Below are 23,403 nucleotides of genomic sequence, written 5' to 3' on the forward strand. Positions count from 1 at the left end.
GAAAATAGTCAAACAATAGAAAATTGGATAAACAAGGTTAACGAATGTGCGCAGATTTATTCTTGGAATGACCGCCAAATATGTCATTATGCTCTTCCTAAATTAAGTGGTTTAGCCAAAAAGTGGTATCAGGGCTTATCCTCAGTCCTATATAATTGGGATGAGTGGACACAAAAATTAAAATTAGCATTTCCCTCAAACGAAAACTACGGTGATTTATTAACAACAATGTTAAAACTTAGGTGTAGGTTTGGCCAACCTCTAGAACATTATTACTATGACAAAATTGCGCTTATAAATAAATGTGAGATAACTGGTAAAAAGGCAGTCGGTTGCCTTATACATGGTATCGATGACAAGTTTGTACGAATGGGGGCAGGTGCCTGTATGTTTGAGGAACCAGAACAGGTCCTTAACTACTTGCGCACGGTATCTCAACATGAAACCAACACGCCATCCATCAATAATCGCAACCGGAATATTCATCAACAATCCAGACAGTTTAATAAGGTAGCAAATGAACAAATTAAAGGCAATAATAGCACAGATACAGTTAGATGTTTCAATTGTAATGAAATGGGACATATAAGTTTAAAATGTAATAAACCAATAAAGACGTGTAACTTTTGTTTAAAATTAGGCCACGAAACTAAAGATTGTCGCAAGAACAGTAATAATACTGGCGAAGCTAATAAAAACAATAGTTCGACGGAACGAACTAAGAGTGTCATGCGTATTACCAATAGTGAGTCCGATATTGCAAAATTTTACAAAGACGTCAAAGTGGGTGATATAACATTGCGAGGATACGTTGACCTAGGTAGTAAGTGTACTCTTATACGAGAATCTGACGCAAAACTCTTGCATGATACTTGGGCTACTGATAACTTACCAATTTTGCAGGGTTTTGGCAATTCTTCTGTAAAACCAATTGGTAAAGTAGTAGTCACTTTACAAATAGGCGCCGTTAAGGCTGAAACGGAAATTCTAGTCGTAGAAAATCATTATTTAAAAACATCAATTCTGGTTGGGCAGTCATTTACGGAAAAACCTAATGTAATACTTTTGAAAACAAATGATGATTTAGTTTTTATACAAACCCCAGGTGTGACCAATAGTGATTTAAAAATTAAAGTGTATGCAGAAAGTGATTACGTTATTGAACCAAAAACTACTATGCCCATTGATGTCACTACAAATAGTAAATACTCGGAAGGGCTATTTGTTCAATATAATCTTCGAACTTTACCTAACAACGAATATATTGTTCTACCAGGTATATTTCAGTTCAAAGCAGGTAAAGGGTATCTAATGCTAGCCAACTTGTCACTTAATGATTTAAAAATTACTAAAAGAGCTTTGTTAGCTCGGGGACAGCAATACCACGAAATAAATAAAGAATATGTAGGTATAACTACAGAAACCAAACAGTATGAACCTTTACCTTTAGCGGATGTAAAAATAAGTACAATAGTGACCGAGGATCAGAAACAAAAATTGTTTAAATTAATCGAAAAATACAGAGATTGCTTTGCAATGAATTTAGGAGAATTAGGTAAAACAAATCTAACTGAAATGGAAATTAACCTAACTGACAATAGACCTGTAGTATATAATCCATATAGAGTTTCCCAGAGTGAACGTGAATACCTAAATAAGATTATAGAAGATTTACTCTCCAATGGTATCATACGTGAAAGTACTTCTGATTATTCAAGTCCAGTTATTTTAGTCAGTAAGAAAAATGGCGATAAACGCCTATGTGTCGATTATAGAGCCTTAAATAGAAAGACACTTAAAGATAAATATCCTTTGCCTCGCATTGAGGATCAATTAGATAGGTTAGGGGGTAATCAATTCTTTACAAGCCTTGATCTAACATCAGGGTATTACCAGGTGCCCATGTGTGAAAACAGTAAACGGTATACTGCATTTGCAACACCGGATGGTTTGTTTGAGTTTGAGAGAATGCCATTCGGGCTTGCTAATGCACCTAGCGTTTTCCAGCGTATCATTAACTCTATGCTGAAAGGTAAACAAAACCTAGCATTAGCATATATGGATGATCTTTTAGTGACATCACAAACAATAGAAGAAGGCTTAGACAAGTTGGAAAGAGTTTTTCAATTGTTAAGATCAGCTCAACTTAAGTTAAATATAAAAAAAGTGCGATTTCTTTCAGACTCGAATAAACTATTTGGGGTATGAGATCAGTGCAGACGGTATACGCCCTGGGGTAGCTAAAATTCAGGCGGTAATTGATTTTCCCATACCTAAAAACGTTCACGAGGTTCGACAGTTTGTTGGGCTCACTAGCTATTTCCGACGTTTTATTCACAATTTTTCAGTGATAGCAAAACCTCTGACGAATCTTACAAAAAGGAATGCTGTGTGGTGTTTTGATGAGCCACAGATAAAGGCTTTCAATGAATTAAAATCTAAATTAACCACCAGACCCGTTTTAGCATTATATGATCCCCAGGCCGAATTAGAAATTCATACAGATGCCAGTAAAATCGGTATAGGCGCCATATTAATGCAACGCATAAATTTAGAGACTTTCCACCCTATAGCATATTACAGTCGTCAGACCACATCAGACGAAAGCAAACTACACTCGTATGAGTTAGAAACTCTGGCAGTAGTTTGTGCTTTAATTCGATTCAGAGTCTATGTTTTAGGAAAAACGTTTAAAGTTGTTACGGACTGTGCCGCTATACGTAGCACAATGACTAAAAAGGATTTGATTCCTAGGGTAGCTCGCTGGTACTTAACTATGCAAGAATACGATTTCACAGTAGAGCATAGAGATGGGGCTAAAATGAGTCACGTTGATGCCTTATCGCGCAATCCCAGTACGTCTGAATCGAAGGTCGTGGTAGACGTTGTCGATGTTTTAGCAATAGATGATGATGCGTGGCTGAGTACAGTGCAGGAACAGGACTCAGAGATACAAAGAATAATTAGCATCCTAAATGATCCAGACACTAAAGATATAGTCGATATTCATAAGAACTATACAATAAAAAATGATCGTTTATATAGAGTAGTAATTGATAAAAATAATGAAGTCAATTTAAAGTGGGTAGTTCCGAAATCGGTAAGATGGCAGGTAGTTCGTATGAATCACGACGATGTTGGTCATTTCGGTTTTGAAAAAACTTACAGTAGAGTTAATCAAATTTATTGGTTTAAGAAAATGCGACGATTTATTAAAAAGTATTGCAATTCTTGCTTAAGCTGCGCACATAACAAACTACCGGCCGGTGCTAAAGAAGGGGAGCTCCATCCTATACCTAAAATTAGCAAACCATTTGATACGCTCCACACTGACCATTGCGGTCCATTTCCTATAAGTAAAAAGAAAAATTGTCACATTTTAGTAATCATTGATGCCTTTACGAAATTTATATACATAAAACCAGTTAAAAATACTAAGAGTAGCACCACTATTCAAGTATTTACAGAATATTTCTCGCTGTTTGGAGTACCACGCCGTATAATATCAGATCGTGGTACAAGTTTCACTAGCAAAGAGTTTTCAAACTTTATTAATGGTAGAGGTATCAAGCATATTTTGAATGCTGTTGCCTCTCCCAGGGCAAATGGCCAGGTTGAAAGGTACAACCGGACTATAGTCGATGCCATAACTGCTGCTAATCACGGTAAACCTGAAAATGAATGGGATTTATGCTTACCACAAATTCAATGGTCACTAAACAATACTATTAACAAAAGCACCAATCGCACTCCTTCTGAGATGTTGTTTGGTGTTCAAACAACAGGCGTTTCGGACGGTATCATGAACCCTATAGTCGCGGATTCTCATTCCGCGTTAGATCGAGTTAAGATTAGGTCTGATGCAGAGTCCCGAATTCAAATTAATCAGCAAAAACAGAAAGAACGTTTTGATAGGTCTCACAAAAAACCAACACAATATAAATTAGGAGATTTAGTAAGAGTCGAGAGAGATATCCGTTCAGATCCGGGACAGAGTCGCAAATTATTGCCTAAATGTGTAGGGCCATTTCGAATCTCAAAAATTATCGGTAATGATCGCTATGAGATAGAGGATACCCCCATTACTAGAAAAGAAGGTTGTAAACCATATAGGTCGGTTTTTGCTGTTGATAGGCTACACCCTTGGCTAGTTTTTAATGATGCAATGACAAGTGATTCAGAGTAGAAAGTGGATTTGGTTATAACTAAAGTGATGGTAGGTGATATAGACCTTATATACTGTTATAGAATGAATTATTGATGTATGTATGATTTTAAAAATAATGATATCATGGTAATAAAAGACAGTTATTTATGTAATACCATAAAAGTGAATATCTAATTATATGTCAAATTATATGTACAATTGTATGCTGAGTGAATTGTAGTACCGATGTATTATAGATTACATTACGTATCCTGTATATGATTATACTATATTAAAGAAATAAATTGAGAAAAAAAAAAAGAGTAAAGTTAATGTAAATTAATTATAAGATCATTAGATAAAGATATACACTTTTAACATGTAACAATTACGAAAGTTAACCATAAAAGTGATTAATAAAAAGAATGAATGATTGTTTAACATATTGAGAATAATAAAGAGAGATAATTATAATATATGGAGAGTAGTAATATATACTTAAATTACTGTATAGAGGCGGATCATCTTATTTCAATACATTTAATTTACCAGAAATATATAAGAGAGTTGTGACAAGCGGACTTCTAAGAGATGTTAGTTTTAAGAGTGAGTCGCTATGGGTGAGAGTGCCTATAGTCGATGTTAGTTTTAAGAGTGAGTCGCTATGGGTGAGAGTGCCTATAGTCGATGTTAGTTTTAAGAGTGAGTCGCTATGGGTGAGAGAGCCTATAGTCGATGTTAGTTCTAAGAGTTATTGGCTATGATTAAGAATGCCTGTTTTTTTCTTCTTCTCTTATTTTATTGTCCTTTTTTTTGTATTGTGTTGTAAACGCGAGGCCGCGTTTGACGTCAGGATTAGCCGAATGTTAGAGTATTAAAAATATGGATCAATTATCAAAACATTTATTTTAAGGTTTAGCAACACTATCATTTTAATATCAGTAAAATCGGTTAATTGCCAGGCCTTTGATAGCTCGTTTGTCATGGCAACACAGTTGACACTTAAGAGGGGAATGGACGTTGACGGGGAATTATTTTATTTTAGCTTTGGCGGTGGTAGATTAAAAGCAGAGAGAATATATACTGACTACGGATCAGACGTAAAAGGCGGTCTCGATACTACTTAGTGGCGTTAAGTACTGATGTCTTAATTAATAAACTTTATAATAGTGCATATTGAGTTTTTCTAACAAAAGGCTCTGCAAAAGACGTAAGTATGTGGAAATAAAAAATGACCCTGAATTATATGCACTAGAAAAAGAAAAACAACGTGCTAAATACAAAAAACGTAGAGAAGAAAAGAAACAGAAATCTATCACAGAAAGAAGTCCACGTGAACAGAGAAAATTGCGTAAACAGTGGAAAGAAAATTCAAAAAAATATAGAGAGCGGCTTAAACAGACAATTCCAACTAAAGTTAGTATAGTAAATGTTGAAGCTGATGGATTATTTGAAGAAAAATCTAATGCTACGGAAGATCCTATCGGTTTATTTACAAAAGAAGATTTACAAAAAGCAGATAAGAAGATACGGTATCAAGAATTAAAGAAAAGAATACGATTGACGAGCATTATAAAAAATCTGCAGAAAATTAATAAAAATCAAAAAAAGACAATAATGTATTTGAAATCACTTCTGGACAAGTTTAACGCATCTAACCCGTAGACTGAGGATACCAGACAAGAGTTTACACAACACAAGAAACAAACGAACTTTCGCGCTAGTGCTATTTCCAAATTGAGATCAAAAAAGATACTAAATTTCGACTTTTTCGCCAACAAGTAATAGAATCTATTGAAACTTTTTATAATGAAGACGCTGTGAGCACTATTTCTGCGGTTAAGAAAGAAGTACCTGGGTGACACAAGAGGCGAATGCAAAAAAGATATCTTACTGCCCCATTGAAAGTTTTGCACAAAAAATTACTCTCAGAAACAAATGTAAAAGTAAATTATTCATTTTTTACCAAACATCGTCCATTTTGGGTACTTCATCCTAAGCCTACAAACAGAGAAACGTGTTTGTGTGCTCAACATATTAATATAGAGCTGTTAATTAAATCTCTGTATAATGCATCTATTATAGGCGAAAAAAACTTGGACGAATTAGTCTCACATTTATGCTGTGAAGCCAGGAACTCGAAATGTTTATTGAGAGAGTGCATTGTCTGTAAAGATAAGGTATTAAACTATAAAGAATTTTCTAATGACTCTAATTTGACCTATTTCAAATGGAAGAAAATAACCAGAGGTACTGACGAAAAAATGGATAAAGAAGAAACAAGTATTTACAGTGAAGGACCCGATAACTACACAACCATTAACAGCAATACGAGAATTAGAAACATTGATTAATCCCTTTTTATCACATGTTAATAACATTGAAGCACAATATACTACCATGAAGAACCTAAAACTGAACTTCACGATATCAGAAGCACTTATACACGTAGACTTTTCTGAAAATTATGCCCTAAAATACGCTGACGAAGTCCAGTCATTTCATTTTGGAGGGAGCAGGCAACAAGTTGCTTTGCATACCTCAGTTATTTATAGTCATGATTTTTCTATAGGAGCTATTCGACCAATATCGATGTGCACCAGTAGTAGTTGTGTTCGTCACGATGCGGCAGCTATTTGGGCTCATTTAATCCCACTGATAAAACAAGCTTTAGAAATCAATCCGTTTATAACTATTTTACACTTCTTGTTAGACTCACCAATATCACAGTACCGAAACAAATTCATGTTTTATATAATATCACAGATTCAGAATGAATTTAATTGCATTTCCAGAATTTTGTGGAATTACACAGAGGCGGGACATGGAAAGGGTGCCCCTGATGGGGTGGGAGCCGTTCTGAAGAGAACTGCTGATAGAATGGTTAGTTACGGAAGAGATATTGGCGATTTTGATTCATTTTGTGAAGTATTGAAAGAAATCGTGGAAAATATCATTATCAAAATAGTAAAGGAAGATTCTATAAAGAAAAAAGAAACCCTACTTCCAAAAAATCTTAAGCCTTTCAGAGGCACACTTTCCGTCCACCAGATTCTTTGGAATGCGTGTTCTGCTAAACTTTAAGGAAACAAAGTTGTTTCTTATGTGATATTGATGAGCATTGCATTCACGGCAAACACCTTGGGTTTTATGAAATTATAGGTGGTAGTAATATTAATTATAATTATAATGATTCTGAAAAAGTAATGATGTTAGCCGCAACTGCGCGTAGAAGCGTGAACGAAAATCGACTTGTTAACGTATTAACAGATATAACTTTTAACAATGACCTAAATTGATTATTTTGTTAATTTTGTGATTGATTTATTTTTTAGAGACTGGTTGTTCAAACAAATCAAAGATTTTTGTTTATTTACAATAATTAGTAACAAGATCAAGCTGATTCTTTTGTAATTAGAGTATTTCGTAGATGCTGGATATTTATTGTTACAGAAATCAAAATTGTTTGTTGATTTATAACAAGTAATCTGAGTTTAGATAAGATCGATTATTTTGTGATCAGATTGATTATTTTGTGTTTGGATTATTTTGTTGTGTTGTTTACTTGTTTTTAGTTCGATTAAATCAAAATTTTTTGTTATTTATATTTTAAATTTAGTAATTCGTATGTTATTTTCTCCAAACCAAGAAATTTTGTTATCTTTTTTCTTAAATAAAAGCTGATTGTAATAAAAATGTTTTATTTACGTCATTAACTGTAACCGCTTATCATTTACTTCAACGGGTTATATCATTCATCTCTACACAATATCATTCACTTCAATACAGTATTTCAATTTTATGGTTTTTTTTCTTAAATGTTGTGTTTAAAACATAGTTTAAATATACAAATGCCTTAGTTTTACGATCAACATCGTTATTTAGTTGTTATTTTTTAGTTTAATAAGTAAATAAAAAAATCACCCAAAAACAGTCATAATAAATCATAAAATGAAAATCCACCCTTTAACAATTTTAATACCATTTTCATTTTTTCTATGGAATATGAACAATCATATGTATCAGGTAGAATCTTAGAGTTAATATCACAAGTGCGGCCCGCTTTTAGTTTATTTTGCCACCTTGTGGCTCTTGCCTACCAATAGGTTTACACGATACTAAAACAAACAAACGATTTTGAAATTTCTGTTTCCGTTTGTCTGGGCTAATTTTCGGAACCGCTAAACCGATTTTATGGGACTTTCACTAGAAGATAGAGGATATTGTGGAGCAACATATATTATCTTTTTTATCCCGGAATTCCCGCAAAGTAAGGATTTACGGGTGCAAAACCGTGTTCACAGTGAAGTTTCCCCTACCACCCAGATACATATGAAATAACAAAATGTTTTCTATTAAACACGACAATTCGTGAGCACATCTATACATCTATACATCTATACTAATATTATAAAGCTTTATAGTTTGTGTTGTTTACTACTGGCTAGAATTGAAAAAATGTTTTTTGTGTTCGATAGCCTATTTACCGATTATTTTTCCTCAAATTAACGCGGGTAAAACCGCAGGGCATAGATAACTACTATAAAATGAAAAACATAACACCAATTTATTGCACTGTCTATAATTTACAAAATTTAATAAAAATTATGAAGTCAACAAAATAATAAAAAAAAAAAAACAGAATGTATAATCATATTGATTAATTGCAATTATATTTATTAAGCAAAAACATTTTTATAGACATTCTTATATATTATTTTAATATTTAATTTTCTTCAAGTTCCTTAAAACGAGCCTTTAATTGCTTCGTATAGTTATCCAAACGGTAGGCATTTGCCTCAAACTGTGATACTTGTGCATCAATTTGGTCAATTTGAAGGAGCAATGGCTTAATCTGAGAATTAACTGGAAAAATAAGTAATTTCTTACTATAAAAAAAGTCATAAAACTTTCAATAAACATCATAACTTTTACAGTAAAACAAAAGGCACTAAACAGTTCATATTTAAACTTTGAATCTATACCGACACTAGCTGCCTTAACTGTGCCGCTAGTTCAGTTTTCAATTATTACAATATTTTAGTTGTCCTGAATTCAGAACTGTCAAACATGTGAAGTTTAAATAAATTTTATAAAACTCCTATAACACATTAATAAATCTCTTTCTCTAGTTTTACTTTTAGCAATATATTGACATTACTAAGGAGCAGCTTAATAAACTCTAAGCACATTCAGAATTAGTATATTTGATTTGTATTTAGACTTTGCAAATATAATCTTGATCACATCTTTGAATTCCATAAAAAAACTCAAATGGCTCCCAATTCGCTTTCGCAGGAATACACATATTCTGAACCTACTTTACTCTATTCTATTTAATCCTGTTGCACCTGCTTATCTAAAGCAACAATTTCAATTTCTTAGTGATTCCCATTAGCTTCAAGTTTGTTCTAACAATAGCTTACTTCTTGAAATTCCCTCTAACTCCTCCTCCTTTTATACTAAATACTTTACCATTCAAACTTCTTGACATAAGAATTTCTTACCCTTGCATATTATATTAATATTGATGATAAAAGAAATAAATCACTACTGATATAAATTATAACTTTGGCTAAGATCTAGACTAGGTAAAACCGAATTAGAAAAACCGAATTAGGGGGTTTTTGGGTGTGGAGGGTGGAGGGTGTAGGGGAATCTATACAAGGTAACACTGTCACACCTCAAAACCCCATGGTTATGGAGATATCCATGGTTAAGGTTTTGAGGTTAGAAGAAGAATTTAAAGCTATTATAATACCTTTGAGCTCGTACTGTTTGCATTGTGTGACAAATCGACACTTTTAGACAAAATAACGCATCAGACATAATATTCCAATAAAATTAGTAACATTGCGTGCCAGAATATAGGTTTAGAAATTCGAAAAATACCCAAAACCGAATCGGAGCACCCCACTGTCCACGTGGTCTTGGTCTGTCCTACCCCTAGTGTTTTTTTTGTGCCGCGGAGGCGCGGAGGGAGGGCAGCCCTCGCCCGCCGTGCGAAAGCGCGCGAACGAATGCGTAGAGGAGCGGCTGCCTCCGCTGCGGAACGGAGCATGAGTGAGCGTGCTTTCGCACGCAAGGGCGGAAGGGCTGCACTTCCCGCAGCGCCGGAGCCAAGCGTTCCTCTAACTTTCGAAATTCTTCTTCTAACCTCAAAACTTTAACCATGGATATCTCCATAACCATGGGGTTCTGAGGTGTGATAGTGGTACCAGGGGTAGCGTTCCCCACCCTCCCTCCCCCTTCCCCCCACGGTCCCGAAATTCGGTTTTACCTAATCTAAAGCTTTACCTATACTTTAAAAGTAGATCTTTAATATTAAATACAATCCATTCTGTCACTAAATTAAAGATATAATGAGTGTACTTACACATTTCATTATATTCATTTAAAGTTTTGCTTAAATTGACCGTCAAATTCTTAAGATCTGTGTATTTTGTAATCGCCAGTCGGTTAATTTCTTCCAGGAGATTATAATGATCCTAAATTTTAAAAGAAAATAAATTAGAAACACATATTTTAGGATCAGTACCTCATTTTACAATTAAACAACCTGTCCAGCTGCCATTTCCCCTTGTAAATAATCATTGGTCTTTTTAAATAATTGTGTTGCGAGACGGCTAATTACAGGGTCGTGAGGGTCTAACATTTCAAAACTTGAACAACTTGTAGACATATAAAGTTCTGAAAAAATATAATTAATAATTAACGATGATATACCAATTTCAAAAAAATATTGAACAATACTATTCACTATAAAAGTAATACCTTTGTTTTGACCTTCCCTCGTCCATTTTTCTACGTCTTTCTCGGACATGCTTATATTACGCCAGATTTAGAACTAACTATAATCATGCAAATAATTACCTCACATTAACCTTTCTATATCTATTTTATATTCAAACATAATATTTTTTAACTTATAATTCCTAGGAACTTTAATATACTAACCCTAACAAATAAATTTTCGAAATACTTAGTAAATTAGTGATCAATTAATCAAGTTGCAATCAAAGAGTATATGTTGCAATGACCACTGTTTTAATAATTAATACTTTGAAATCTTTGAATACATACTTTGATTGATGGTTTAATAACAACCACTACAATTTATACACGGTCTTATGGTCTCACAGACTGTATTAGTTTGGTATTAGTTACTACGCTTACTACGTAAAAGATGCGACAGTGATTAGACTTGTGTAACTCATGAGTGAGTGATACAAATGAAACATATCTTTTCAAGTGAGCTAGTCTCTCATCAGCTCACTTACGTTTCAACATAGATCAAGTAAAAAAAATAGATAACGCACTTAGAACAAAAAAGTGAAGCCACTTTTTTAAATATGTGTGAGTGAAGTGTTGACACTTTTTAAAAAAAGTCCCTGAAAATTTTATTAAGTGGGATTAAAAACAATTAATTAATATAGGTAAAATGGGTATGCAAAAATAAAAATCTGTTTATAGTTTTAAATATCTTTATTCCTTTTTTTTTGCTTCAAATTGTTAAATAAATCTATTGCAGCCAAGTTTTGATTTAATGAATTGTATAAATCTGTGTCTAATCAATGAAAATTGCGTTTTTAAGTAATTGATGATTCCTCTGAAGGGCAAGTTCCTGTTTTAAAGACATCTAACTCTTTGCTGTAATGATTTAATTTTTTTTATATTTTTTTAAAATAAAGTTCCTGTTTTTTTAACTTTTCAATCGTCGTTAATCAAAGATTGAATCTTGGTTAACGACTGATTTTAGACTCATCCGGTAGGTCCTAGAACAAAAAGTACAATATTAAAATACGTAACACGTGGTTCAATAAGTCCCGAGACTAAGTACTAAAAAAGGTCTTTTTTATAAAATTAATTTTTATTCATCAACATAGTCTCCTCCAAGAGCGATACAGTCCCTCTAACGCTTTTCTAACTTTTCTATCCCATGTGTGTAGGACGATTTTTCTTTGGCTTCAAAATAAGCCTCCGTTGCTGCGATAACTTCACTATTTGAGTCAAATTTCTTACCCTGAAGCATTTTTTTGAGGTCTGCAAACAGCCAGTAATCGCTGGGGGCCAAGTCTGGCGAATAAGGGGGATGAGGAAGCAATTTGAAGCCCAATTCGTTAATTTTGGCCATCGTTCTCACGGACTTGTGACAAGGCGCGTTGTCCTGGTGAAACACCACTTTTTTTTTGTTCATGTGAGGCCGTTTATCCGCAATTTCGTACTTCAATCGCTCCAATAAGCACATGTAATAGTCACTATTTATATTTTGCCCCTTTTCAAGGTAGTCGATGAAAAGTATTCCATGCGCATCCCAAAATGTAGACGCCATAACCTTACCGGCCGATTTCTGAGTCTTTGGACGCTTCGGGCGGCTTTCACCAGCCGCTCTCCACTCCGCTGCCTGCCGATTGGATTCCGGAGTGAAATGGTATATCCAGGTTTCATCCATTGTTACATACCGACGTAAAAAATCCTTTTTATTATGATTCATCAGCGCCAAACATCGCTCTGAATCATTGATACGTTGTTCCTTTTGATTAGTTGTAAGCAAACGCGGCACCCACTTAGAAAAAAGCTTTTTCATGGCCAAATTTTTATGTAAAATAGTGAAAACACTACCAGCTGAAATCTTGACTATCTCGGCTATCTCTCGCACTTTTACCTTCCGATCTTCCAATACGATTTTGAGGACTTGGTTAATATTTTGTTGAGTCACTGCTTCATTTGGACGACCTGAGCGTTCCCCATCATTGGTGTCCATGCGACCGCGTTTGAAGTCGGCATACCACCGACAAATGGTTGCTTTAGAGGGAGCTGATCCTGCGTAACATTTTATAAGCCATTGCTGTGCTTCAACGGTATTTTTTCCCATTAAAAAACAATGTTTTATCAACACGCGAAACTCGTTTTTTTTCCATTGTATCGAAATTACAACCGTAGCGTCACTTAAATGTTTCAAAATCAATAATTTTATTGTTCCATTTTTAAAACTTTGACACATATTCTTGTATTGATAGCCAGTACTTTTTAAAAATCAAAAGAGTTTTTAATATATGCGCCATTTCCAGGTTAGTCTCGGGACTTATTGAACGATCTAGTAGTAGTAAGTAGTAGTATGTACGTGATGGAACTCTGTGAAGTGCACGTTTTGTACTTTACATGTCAGCTTTATCAAAATGGTTTGAACGAACCACACTAGATGAGGATGGCTGTCGTTGTAGTTCATTTCGGCTCAGTCGTACAGCAGCTGCCTGAGGTAGGGCACAGCAGGAATTTTCTGCTCAAAATATGGAGCAGCCCGACTGGGGTAGTATCTCGACCTTATAGAAGATCACAGCTAAATAATACTGTTTTCAAGCAGTATTGTGTTCCTGTTGGTGAGTAAGGTGAGCTCCTGGGGGATTGGGGATTGGGTCGGCAACGCCCTTGCGATGCTTCTGGTGTTGCAGGCGTCTATAAGCTACGGTAATCTCTTACCATCAGGTCAGCCGTACGCTTATTTGCCGACCTAGTGATATATAAAAATAAAAAAACCTATTCATCTATTAAAATATTCGTTGTAAACCTAAAATCATGATATTTAGTAGTAAAATATAAGTAGTTAATTCACAAATTTAAACAGACACAAACGAGTTAAAAATTCATATTTAACTTGACTTCAATTTAGGTAAAACATAAAATCACACGATAAAAAAAAACAATAATGATGTCCACTTTCTACTTAATTATTTTTCTATGATTGCCTACAATTTACTTACCCGCCTTTTGGGCTAATGGAAATAAGAATTACTGGTAGCACTCCCTCGGTACGTCATTTCGGGACATGGAAATTATAAGTTCCGAATAACCTCAATATTATTTTGGAATAACAAAAAATATAAAGTTTTGTATGTACTTACGTGTGAAACGATATTTCTTCAGACTTTTTGTTCACTTTGGTATTGTTTTTGCACCATTTAATTACAAAAGAACGGCATTTTGTAGGCAAAGTTACTGTACGAGGCCCTGTGAGATACTGACGAAAATGAGCGTAGTTTGATGCATATGTGTGCGTAAGCGTGTGTATTTACTTGAAGGAGCCGAGTTTTGTGGCTTCAGTAACAACAAAGGCCGCGCATTATCTACCTTTTTTTACTTAATCTGAGCGTTTCAAATATATCTCTAGCTCACTAGTCTTATGATTCGTTTTCGAGAGACTGACGTACTGAGCGGGAGTAAACGAGACTGAGCTAGTGAGCCACTCGATCGGACGATGGCGTTTATCATGCGAAAGAGAGAGATAGTTAGTTATGGCTCTGTATCTTTTCGATTCATATTTCACAAGGTCATAGACTCAATCGTCTTGCTTTGAAGAAGTGAAAAAGTATTTTTTTACCATAACATAAGGTTGCATTTTGGTTGCATTATAAAATTATTTCACTGAGCTAAATGAGCTGAAGAGCTAAATGAGTGATACATATCCTAAGATCAAAATGATATATATCTCTCTTTTCTTTCCAGTGATATAAACTTCGTATGGCTAACAGTGATGTATTCCCTAGTTTCTAGTTGTTCCGTTTTGGCGCCACTGTAGCTTCCTTCATTTTGACAGTACAAATTACAACAGACGATAAAAAAGGTACGACGATGTCATAACTTTTCATTCGTATCAACGCCGCTGTACGTCATTGCTATCGATGTGTGCGATCACGTGGTGCTGTGCGCACTGCACACGCAGCCGCCGGACGCCGGTTGCTCAAATTTTTAAATAAATATATATATTGTTCAAACAAATTTAACGTTTATATCATAAGCCAGGTGAGCGCATATATTTATTTATTTAAAAATTAAGGAAAGTGGAGCTGTTTCAAACTGTACTTGAGCAATTATTAATGCAACTTGAGCAGTTTATTAATATTTTGAGCAATTTAAAATATTGTATACATCAAAAGATATAGGAGTTTGAAAATATTAATAAATGAATTTTTTTCAACGACTTTATTGATTTTTAATTAAATAGTTTAAGGTGAGCAATTTAAAAGGACAACGTTGTTGAATTGAGCTATTGAAAATCTATCGATTAGTATTTTTTTTTACAAATATCATTATTTGTTCAAACTATTTATATTTATTTAAAAATTAAGGAAAGTGGATCTGTTCGAAACTATTAATACTTGAGCAATAATAAATGCAACTTGAGCCATTTTTTAAAATACTTTGAGCAATTTAAAATATTGTATACATCAAAAGATATAAGAGTTTGAAATTATTGATAAAAAAATATTTTTCAACGACTTTTTTGATTTTTAATTAAATAATTTAAGGTGAGCAATTTAAAAGGACAGCGTAGTTGAATTGAGGTATTGAAAATCTATCTATATTTTTTTATTTATTACAAGTATCATTATTTTGCAGGCTGAGGTGGGGTAGGTCCTAATTCGTCGGTCATCGATGTGAAGTGTTTGTATAAACTGTGAGTTTAATAGACAACAGAGTGATGTGAAAGAATGTTTACTACATAAGGCAGTGATTTGACATTATTACTCACTTATTTCCCATTTTTCTTCTCGTCGAGCGAAGTGTTTGTTAAATCATTGTAAGCTTTGCAATATAGAATAATTCGGCTTAAACATCTTTTCTTTTTGTCTCCAATCTTCATCCTTCAAGAAAATCATTGTTCTAAAATTGCAAGTAGTATCATGCAACGAACAGTAGCTAAATATGATTTCCAAAAAACACGATTTACTAATAATGCCGAGCTAAGCTCGGTCATCCAGATACTGCATATGGATGTATACACGGTACATATAACAAATATTTTTTTTTTCCAGTTTTTGTCTTTCAGTCTGTCTGTGTGTCTGTTTGTTCCGACATCTCTGAAACGGATGTGCCGATGAGACTTTCGCTGGCAAAGAGTAACTTAGTCTATTTTTATTTTAGATATTTATTTTATAACTCTGCGAATTGAACAATAACTTTTTTGTTAAATTCAAGACAGAAGTCGCGAGCAGCTAGTCGCTAATAAATGGAGTGTGTTTTGCCAGTCTCTGTACATGATCTAATTTTATATATTGAAACTAATAAGATAATCACAATACATTTTAAAATACTTGCTTAGATATCACACTAACCCCATAACTACGCATATAAAAACCACAAAATGATTAAATGAATACCATTGAATACCATTTTATTAGAAACATAGTCCCAAAGACTAAGTTTCAAAGCATATAAGTATAAGGGAACACTTTATAAGAGACTGTGTCCAAAAGAAACTAATAACGATCCAATATAATGACATAGGTAATATGGAAGCAGATCTTTTAACAAAGGCCTTAACCCAGCCAAGGTTAATGAAACTACTGAAGATGATAGGGGTCACTCAGACCTGAGGTTACACCCCAAGATCTTCGTGAGGGGGAGTGTCATAGAGAACACTGTCTAGCTATAAAATTTAAATATAAAATTTAGAAGAATATTTTTTGATAGATGTCGATGAAAATAAAAAATTGTGTCAGGTCGTAATAATTAAAAATATAAGTTGAAATAAATAAAACTATGCTTATTTTAACAAAGGATTTTATTAAAGATAATTCCACTGCGATAAAAACTACTTTCTATAAAAAAAAAGTACGCAACGGACTTTGATGCAGTTTTCTTTAGTAAATAGAGTGTTTTAGAGGTTTCTAATGCGATGTCGTAAACAAACACATTTTTTTTGCATTTACATTATTGTATATTTTATATTTAGTATCAATATTGCACCCGTGCGAAGCTGGGGCGGGTCGCTAGTAAATGATAAAATTAAAATTAAGGAATTGGGATTCCGTGATTAAAACGAATAGTAATAATTAATTGGTTTGAAACACAAGATTATGAAAATATTTAAAATCTATTCGTATCAGTAAAATCATATATCATACTCACCCACATCACGCCAAAACGCAACACACACAAATATACTCATACTAACAAACGCACACCATATCACACTGACTTTTTTTCTGAATTCCATGTATAATTTAATAATTAACACCTTTATTTCTCTATGGCGTGTGACTGTGACATAGTTTGTTTTTAAGCTAGCACGGGTCATAGGGCTTTTGGATAATGTAAACTACTTTGAGCATAATAAAACAATAATTATAATTTAAAAAATTAGATCCAATTCAATATATCCCGTAGAACAAGAATGTAATACTAGCTGTATTACGAGTATATCAATATATATAAGTAGTCGTTTAACAAACTAAACAATACAGGCTAAACGCTAAGTACTGGTGCACTTGCAGCACCACGACACGAAGACAAGACGAAACATAAAAAAAAATAGTAAAGGATCGCATCAAAAATGTGTTATGTTGGAAAACTTTTTTCGACATAATGACTATGTCTATTATATAACAGTACCCGGGTGACCGAGCTAAGCTCGGTATTTTTAGTAAATCGTGTTTTTTGGAAATCATAAAGTATAAATACGAATTACATATTGATAAAATATGAATAATATTTTTCGATTTTACCGACATAGTAATAAAAAATAAGAACAGTCTATTTAAATAAAAAATAACGAGTGCAATTAGAAAAAGAAAAAGAAAAAATAATTGATCAGGGACATGTGGATTTGAACCATGATCTTCTCGGTTGATCCCGAGCGGCCGATTTCCCACCGAGCTATTTCAACTACATTGACTTTTGCGAAATTTATCTTCGTATTCTAACGATATTTTTTTCAATTCCTAAAAACAGGGATAAAACGACATTTCCTGAAAATGAATCCTAGCTAGATAGATTTATCTCCCCCGAAACCCCCTAAATACTAAATTTTATGAAAATCGTTGGAGCCGTTTCCTAGATTCAGATTCTATATATATATACAAGAATTGCTCGTTTAATAGTATAAGATTTATTTACATATGTACACAATGCTTTAATAAATACAATTTGTTGTTATAAAAACTTTTTCGATAAACAAGACTAAATACCAAAAAATTCAAAATAAGAATTGTATTTAAATAAAGATATATAGAACATTTGATTTTTTAGTTAAAAATATATTTTGCAGTTGAATGATACCTATTGACGATCGCATTAGAAGATTTAAAAAATTAAACTACTAAGTATACAAATACAAATTAAAAAATGCGTGAATGTATTTCTATACACGGAGGTCAAGCTGGAGTTCAAATTGGAAACGCATGTTGGGAATTATATTGCCTAGAGCATGGAATTCAACCTGATGGTCAAATGCCTTCGGATAAAACCGTCGGTGGCGGTGATGATTCCTTCAACACGTTTTTTAGTGAAACTGGTGCAGGAAAACATGTTCCAAGGGCTGTTTTTATCGATTTGGAACCTACGGTAGTAGATGAAGTCCGTACTGGAACCTATCGCCAACTATTTCATCCCGAACAGCTAATCACAGGAAAAGAAGATGCAGCCAACAACTACGCAAGAGGCCACTACACGATTGGCAAAGAAATAGTAGATCTCGTTTTAGATAGAGTTCGCAAATTAGCTGACCAATGTACAGGATTGCAAGGTTTCTTAATATTTCATTCCTTTGGAGGCGGTACAGGCTCAGGTTTCGCTTCGTTGTTGATGGAACGCTTATCAGTTGATTATGGTAAGAAGTCCAAATTAGAATTTGCTATATATCCAGCGCCACAAATATCTACAGCTGTAGTAGAGCCCTACAACTCCATCCTCACTACACACACTACGTTAGAACATTCGGACGCTGCTTTTATGGTTGATAATGAAGCTATATATGATATTTGCCGAAGAAATTTAGATATAGAAAGACCTACATATACAAATTTGAACAGATTAATCGGACAAATAGTATCTTCTATAACAGCATCGTTAAGATTTGATGGAGCGTTAAATGTAGACCTTACGGAATTCCAAACCAACTTGGTACCCTATCCTCGCATACATTTTCCTCTAGTTACTTATGCTCCCGTTATATCAGCAGAGAAAGCTTACCACGAGCAATTATCAGTTGCAGAAATAACCAACGCTTGTTTTGAACCAGCTAATCAAATGGTAAAATGCGATCCTCGACATGGAAAATATATGGCTTGTTGTATGTTATATCGCGGTGATGTGGTGCCTAAAGACGTTAATGCTGCTATAGGAACAATAAAAACTAAGCGTACAATTCAGTTCGTTGATTGGTGTCCAACAGGATTTAAAGTTGGTATCAATTACCAGCCACCAACCGTTGTACCGGGAGGAGACTTGGCTAAAGTGCAACGTGCAGTTTGCATGCTCTCAAATACGACCGCAATTGCAGAGGCTTGGTCACGTTTGAACCATAAGTTTGATTTAATGTATGCAAAACGTGCGTTCGTCCATTGGTACGTAGGTGAAGGCATGGAAGAAGGAGAGTTTTCTGAAGCACGTGAAGATTTGGCAGCTTTAGAAAAAGATTACGAAGAAGTTGGTATGGATTCTGGGGAAGGAGAAGGTGAAGGTGGTGAAGAGTATTAAATTCACAATAAGATTCATTTTGCACTTTTACATTATTACATTCAAATGTTTTCCGGTCGTTACTCAATAAGAACTACAAAGCTTTTTAATAGGATTATTAAAAATTATCAAGTGTTTATACTACTGATTTGGTTTTATTTGTCGATTTCTTGTATTAGTAATGAATGCTGTAGGTAGTCAGGTGTAGCTCTTATAATTAACTTAGGTTGTCTTTAAGAGGTCTCCCAAACTAAGCGATAAGACTGCCTTTGTATATTACTATGTATAAATAACTATTTTATGTAAATCTTGTGTTGGGCAATAAATGGTATTATATCTTAACTTTGTTTACCACTATAATTAAATGAAATACAATTATAGGGAGTCTTTAAAAGGCGTCTTTTAAAGTTCATCTCTCCTGTAAAAATTAAGTTCCTTTCGAAATTCTTTATTAGTCTGGCCACTCAAGGAATGCGTTTCTGACAGATCGTGTTAGATTAGACGATATAATTTTGAACTGGCGTACAATTTACGACAAAATTTTAAAGGTCTTACTCTTACCTTATTAACGAGTGATAACATTAAAATTCAAATAGTTATGCCAACTTTAAATTATTACAGTTACTTAATTAACAAATATAATAAACAATAGCTTTTAAAATTCATAGCACATAAAACGACGTTGTTCCAAGGTTATGTCAACTGTTTGTTTTTGTGTGACAGTGATGTGACAAAATAACGAGGCAATTGTAATCGAATATTTTTGTAATCTTAATATAATATGGTGGTATAATATTAAATAAAACGTTATAATTTTTTAATATATATTATGTACTTAGTATTTATTAAAAGTAATAATACAATAAAGGTACGCCCAACAAAACTTAAGAAAATTAGTGTCATAATATCAGTCAGATAAATTTCAAAAAGCGCTGAAATTAAAATTACTTATTATTTACTTTGATTTTCAAAAAGATGAAGTGCTTTTAAAAGAAGCATGCGAAAAAGTCACAAGAGATGACTGGATGAAGGTGGTTGAAAAAACTAAAAAGATTATATTTGATGACTTTGTCTGCGATATCAGTATAGATGCTATGATTGACAATAATTTTATTATACACATTAGTGAAGATGACAGCGTCTCCTAAAGCGAACTGGAAATTTAAAAATTGTTTGACATAGTTTTTATTGTTTAAGGCTTAAAAATATGTATTTCATAATATACATTTTCCGATAAATAAAGCATTTTTATTTATTTTTTTCCTTCGTTACATTCAGAAATTACGATTCAATTCAATTGATTGATCTATTACAAATTAATTTACATTGTGAATATTCATTAAATATATTATTGCCAGCCTGGCGCAACTGCCTCTCAGCCTGGGGGCTACCATCACTGGAATGTGGTCCTCATCGGAGACATTAACCAGCTGCCGTACATCGACAGCGAAAACCTGTTTAAGATGCAGTACAGCAGACCAACCCTGGTAACAGGCATATCGTGGGAGTTGTCTTGCACGCACCGAAACCCCAAGGATGTCGCCTTTGCCATCAGCGAGGTCTACAATGATATCTTTAGCTCAAGCCCAATAATCCGTTCACTGCGCGTGGAAAGCTTCACGGGCGCGCGGACCTCTGCAAGACAGTATTGGACCCTGTACCTGGTCTTCACGCAGGAAGAGAAGAAGTTGCTGGTGGACCAAGGATACGGGAAAGGAGAGGTGTCGCGTATCTTGACCATCCACGAGGTGCAGGGCCAGACGAGTGAGAGTGTCATCGTCATCCAGAGGAGGAGACGCCCTGCTGCGAATACATGACAGAGTTTTGCACGCGATAGTCGCGGTGACTAGACACACCAAAACCTGTGTCTACTACACCGACGACAGGAATGACGCGATCTGTCGTTTCGTCAGGAGGGTGGCGGAGGCTACAGAAAAAGACATTCTCGAGCACAATCTTAAGATGGCGATTCATAATAGAGACACGTCGTTGAGTGTTCTCGCGATGTCAAAGTAAAATGCGAATAGGTTGCTTTGCTTGGTAGTAGGTGGTGATATAATATTAAAATATATATTTTTAAGATAACGTTTACGCATGTAAATAATGTAAGATTAAGTTAGATATAAGTATATTATTATTAAGAAAATATGTTGTTCGTTAGATAATGGAAGATATCATTATATAAAATAACTTTATCAAAAAAGAAAAAAAAAGAAAAAAAAAGGAGAAAGAAATTTATACATCTAGAATAAATAATAAAATAGTTAACAAAAAAAAAAGAAAAAAAATTGTATCATACGTTAGAATAAGAACCGGTCGGTGGACTCGCGTCTCTATTGGAGACATTAAGTTAGTCCAACTTAAACAATGCTGTTGCTGAGTGACGCCTACTTTGATTTAAAAAAAAATTGTATGTTTTAGAAATAAAAAAAGGACATGGGTTCAAAAGCCCGTGGATGTATATTACTTATATAAAGTTTATATATATTATTGAAATATAATCCCTATAAAAAATAACAACAAATAAATAAAATTGAATAAATATGCATAATGAATATACAATAAATAACGTTACTAAATATTATTAATGTTATTTATTGTACATCACTAGTCATGACGAATTGACAGGTGTCAGGAACGCATTCTCTGAGCGGCCGGAGTTTAATAAGATCCTTGAACGTTTAATCTATACTATAGATAAAATTGAAGTGTCTGTTTGTTATATCACAATAACCGCTTTTTACTAAATGCATATGGATGTATACAAGGTACATAAAATAAAATGACATTTTTTACAATTTTTGTCTGTCTGTCTGTCTAATGAAACGGCGGGACCGATTTTGATGGGACTCACTGGCAGATAGCTGATGTAGTAAGGAGTAACTTAGACTACTTTAATTATAGATATTTTTTATAACTGTGATTTAAACAATAACTTTTTTGTTAAATTCCACGTGGATGAAGTCGCGAGCACAGCTAGTTAACAATAAACTCCTTATCGTAAACGTTTAAGCGTAATTTCAGACAAATAAAATTACTAAAAATAATCAGAAATAAATCTCTCTGTATTTTTAGATCTCAAAAAGTCAATAGACATCATTCGAAACACTATCCAAACTGTAACCCAAACTATTACTACTCTATTCGTTGACTAGTCTATTCGCGTTAAAAAAATAGTGACTCTCGCAGCCACTTACAAATTATTATTTAAAAAATATTTATTATATATTATGTTATATATTGATATTTTAAACTAAAAATATTTCATTAAATCGAATGAATACCTACTCTTCATAAATAAAACCGATTATTATTTTAAATCGAATTGGTAACGTGTGAGGGAGTCATTAATTTCAAAATTTCTTGAACTATCAAAAAGAAGAAAAAATGAATGGACGGAGTATAGTAGACTTATCGAGAACCGATGACAATAAACTAATTTCATTAATTTAACATAAGATTATTTCATAATTCTAATTAGGATCGTCAGGATTAAATTATTTTTCTATTTAGGTTAGTTTTTTTTTAAAAGCGTGTTTTTTGTTTTTTTTAGACTATTATCGTCTTCAAAGAAGTTCTCAATTCGGTTGTATTTTTTTTTTAATTTTGATGTTTTTTTTAATGGATTGCTGGTGCTTGTCATCATGGTCATGCATTGGTCATGTGGCCTCATTTAAATTTAATCGTGATCTGACGTTTACTTTTTGAATTATCCCTAATAATTTATATTTAATTAATTATTATTTAACTATCTGCGCTACATTACTTGTTGATGTAAATTCAAGTCACTTTTATTTCGT

General features: G+C 33.6%; 2 protein-coding genes across 3 annotated transcripts; one reads left to right on the forward strand and one right to left on the reverse strand.

Moving 5' to 3' along the window:
* Window positions 1-8,695: 8,695 nt before the first annotated feature.
* LOC123668373 (biogenesis of lysosome-related organelles complex 1 subunit 2) lies at window positions 8,696-11,254 on the reverse strand. Of its 2 annotated transcripts, none has more exons than XM_045602105.1 (5): window positions 11,231-11,254; window positions 10,922-10,998; window positions 10,707-10,837; window positions 10,524-10,635; window positions 8,696-9,013 (listed from the first exon to the last, which is right to left on the reverse strand). In XM_045602105.1, exons 2-5 carry the CDS (start codon window positions 10,968-10,970, stop codon window positions 8,874-8,876), a joined length of 432 nt encoding a protein of 143 aa, XP_045458061.1. In that variant the 5' UTR covers window positions 10,971-10,998; window positions 11,231-11,254; the 3' UTR covers window positions 8,696-8,873. The 2 variants fall into 2 exon arrangements, with proteins under 2 accessions (XP_045458061.1, XP_045458060.1); XM_045602104.1 differs by lacking the exon at window positions 11,231-11,254 and adding an exon at window positions 11,105-11,222.
* A 6,999-nt stretch (window positions 11,255-18,253) lies between these two features.
* LOC123668634 (tubulin alpha-1 chain-like) lies at window positions 18,254-19,747 on the forward strand. The gene has a single exon (XM_045602350.1). It carries the CDS (start codon window positions 18,272-18,274, stop codon window positions 19,622-19,624), a length of 1,353 nt encoding a protein of 450 aa, XP_045458306.1. The 5' UTR covers window positions 18,254-18,271; the 3' UTR covers window positions 19,625-19,747.
* The last annotated feature ends 3,656 nt before the right edge of the window (window positions 19,748-23,403 follow it).

Source organism: Melitaea cinxia, chromosome Z (assembly GCF_905220565.1).
Source record: "Melitaea cinxia chromosome Z, ilMelCinx1.1, whole genome shotgun sequence".
In the NCBI taxonomy this organism is placed as follows: domain Eukaryota; kingdom Metazoa; phylum Arthropoda; class Insecta; order Lepidoptera; family Nymphalidae; genus Melitaea; species Melitaea cinxia.

What these genes read in the sequence shown, in the direction of transcription:
- LOC123668373 (XM_045602105.1), bottom strand. Translation starts at nt 10,970, where the DNA reads ATGTCCGAGAAAGACGTAGAAAAATGGACGAGGGAAGGTCAAAACAAA. An exon ending in GAGGGAAGGTCAAAACAAAG is followed by an intron (nt 10,838 to 10,921) that starts GTATTACTTTTA and finishes ATATTTTTTCAG; the next exon opens with AACTTTATATGTCTACAAGT. An exon ending in GGGAAATGGCAGCTGGACAG is followed by an intron (nt 10,636 to 10,706) that starts GTTGTTTAATTG and finishes TTTAAAATTTAG; the next exon opens with GATCATTATAATCTCCTGGA.
- LOC123668634 (XM_045602350.1), top strand. Translation starts at nt 18,272, where the DNA reads ATGCGTGAATGTATTTCTATACACGGAGGTCAAGCTGGAGTTCAAATT.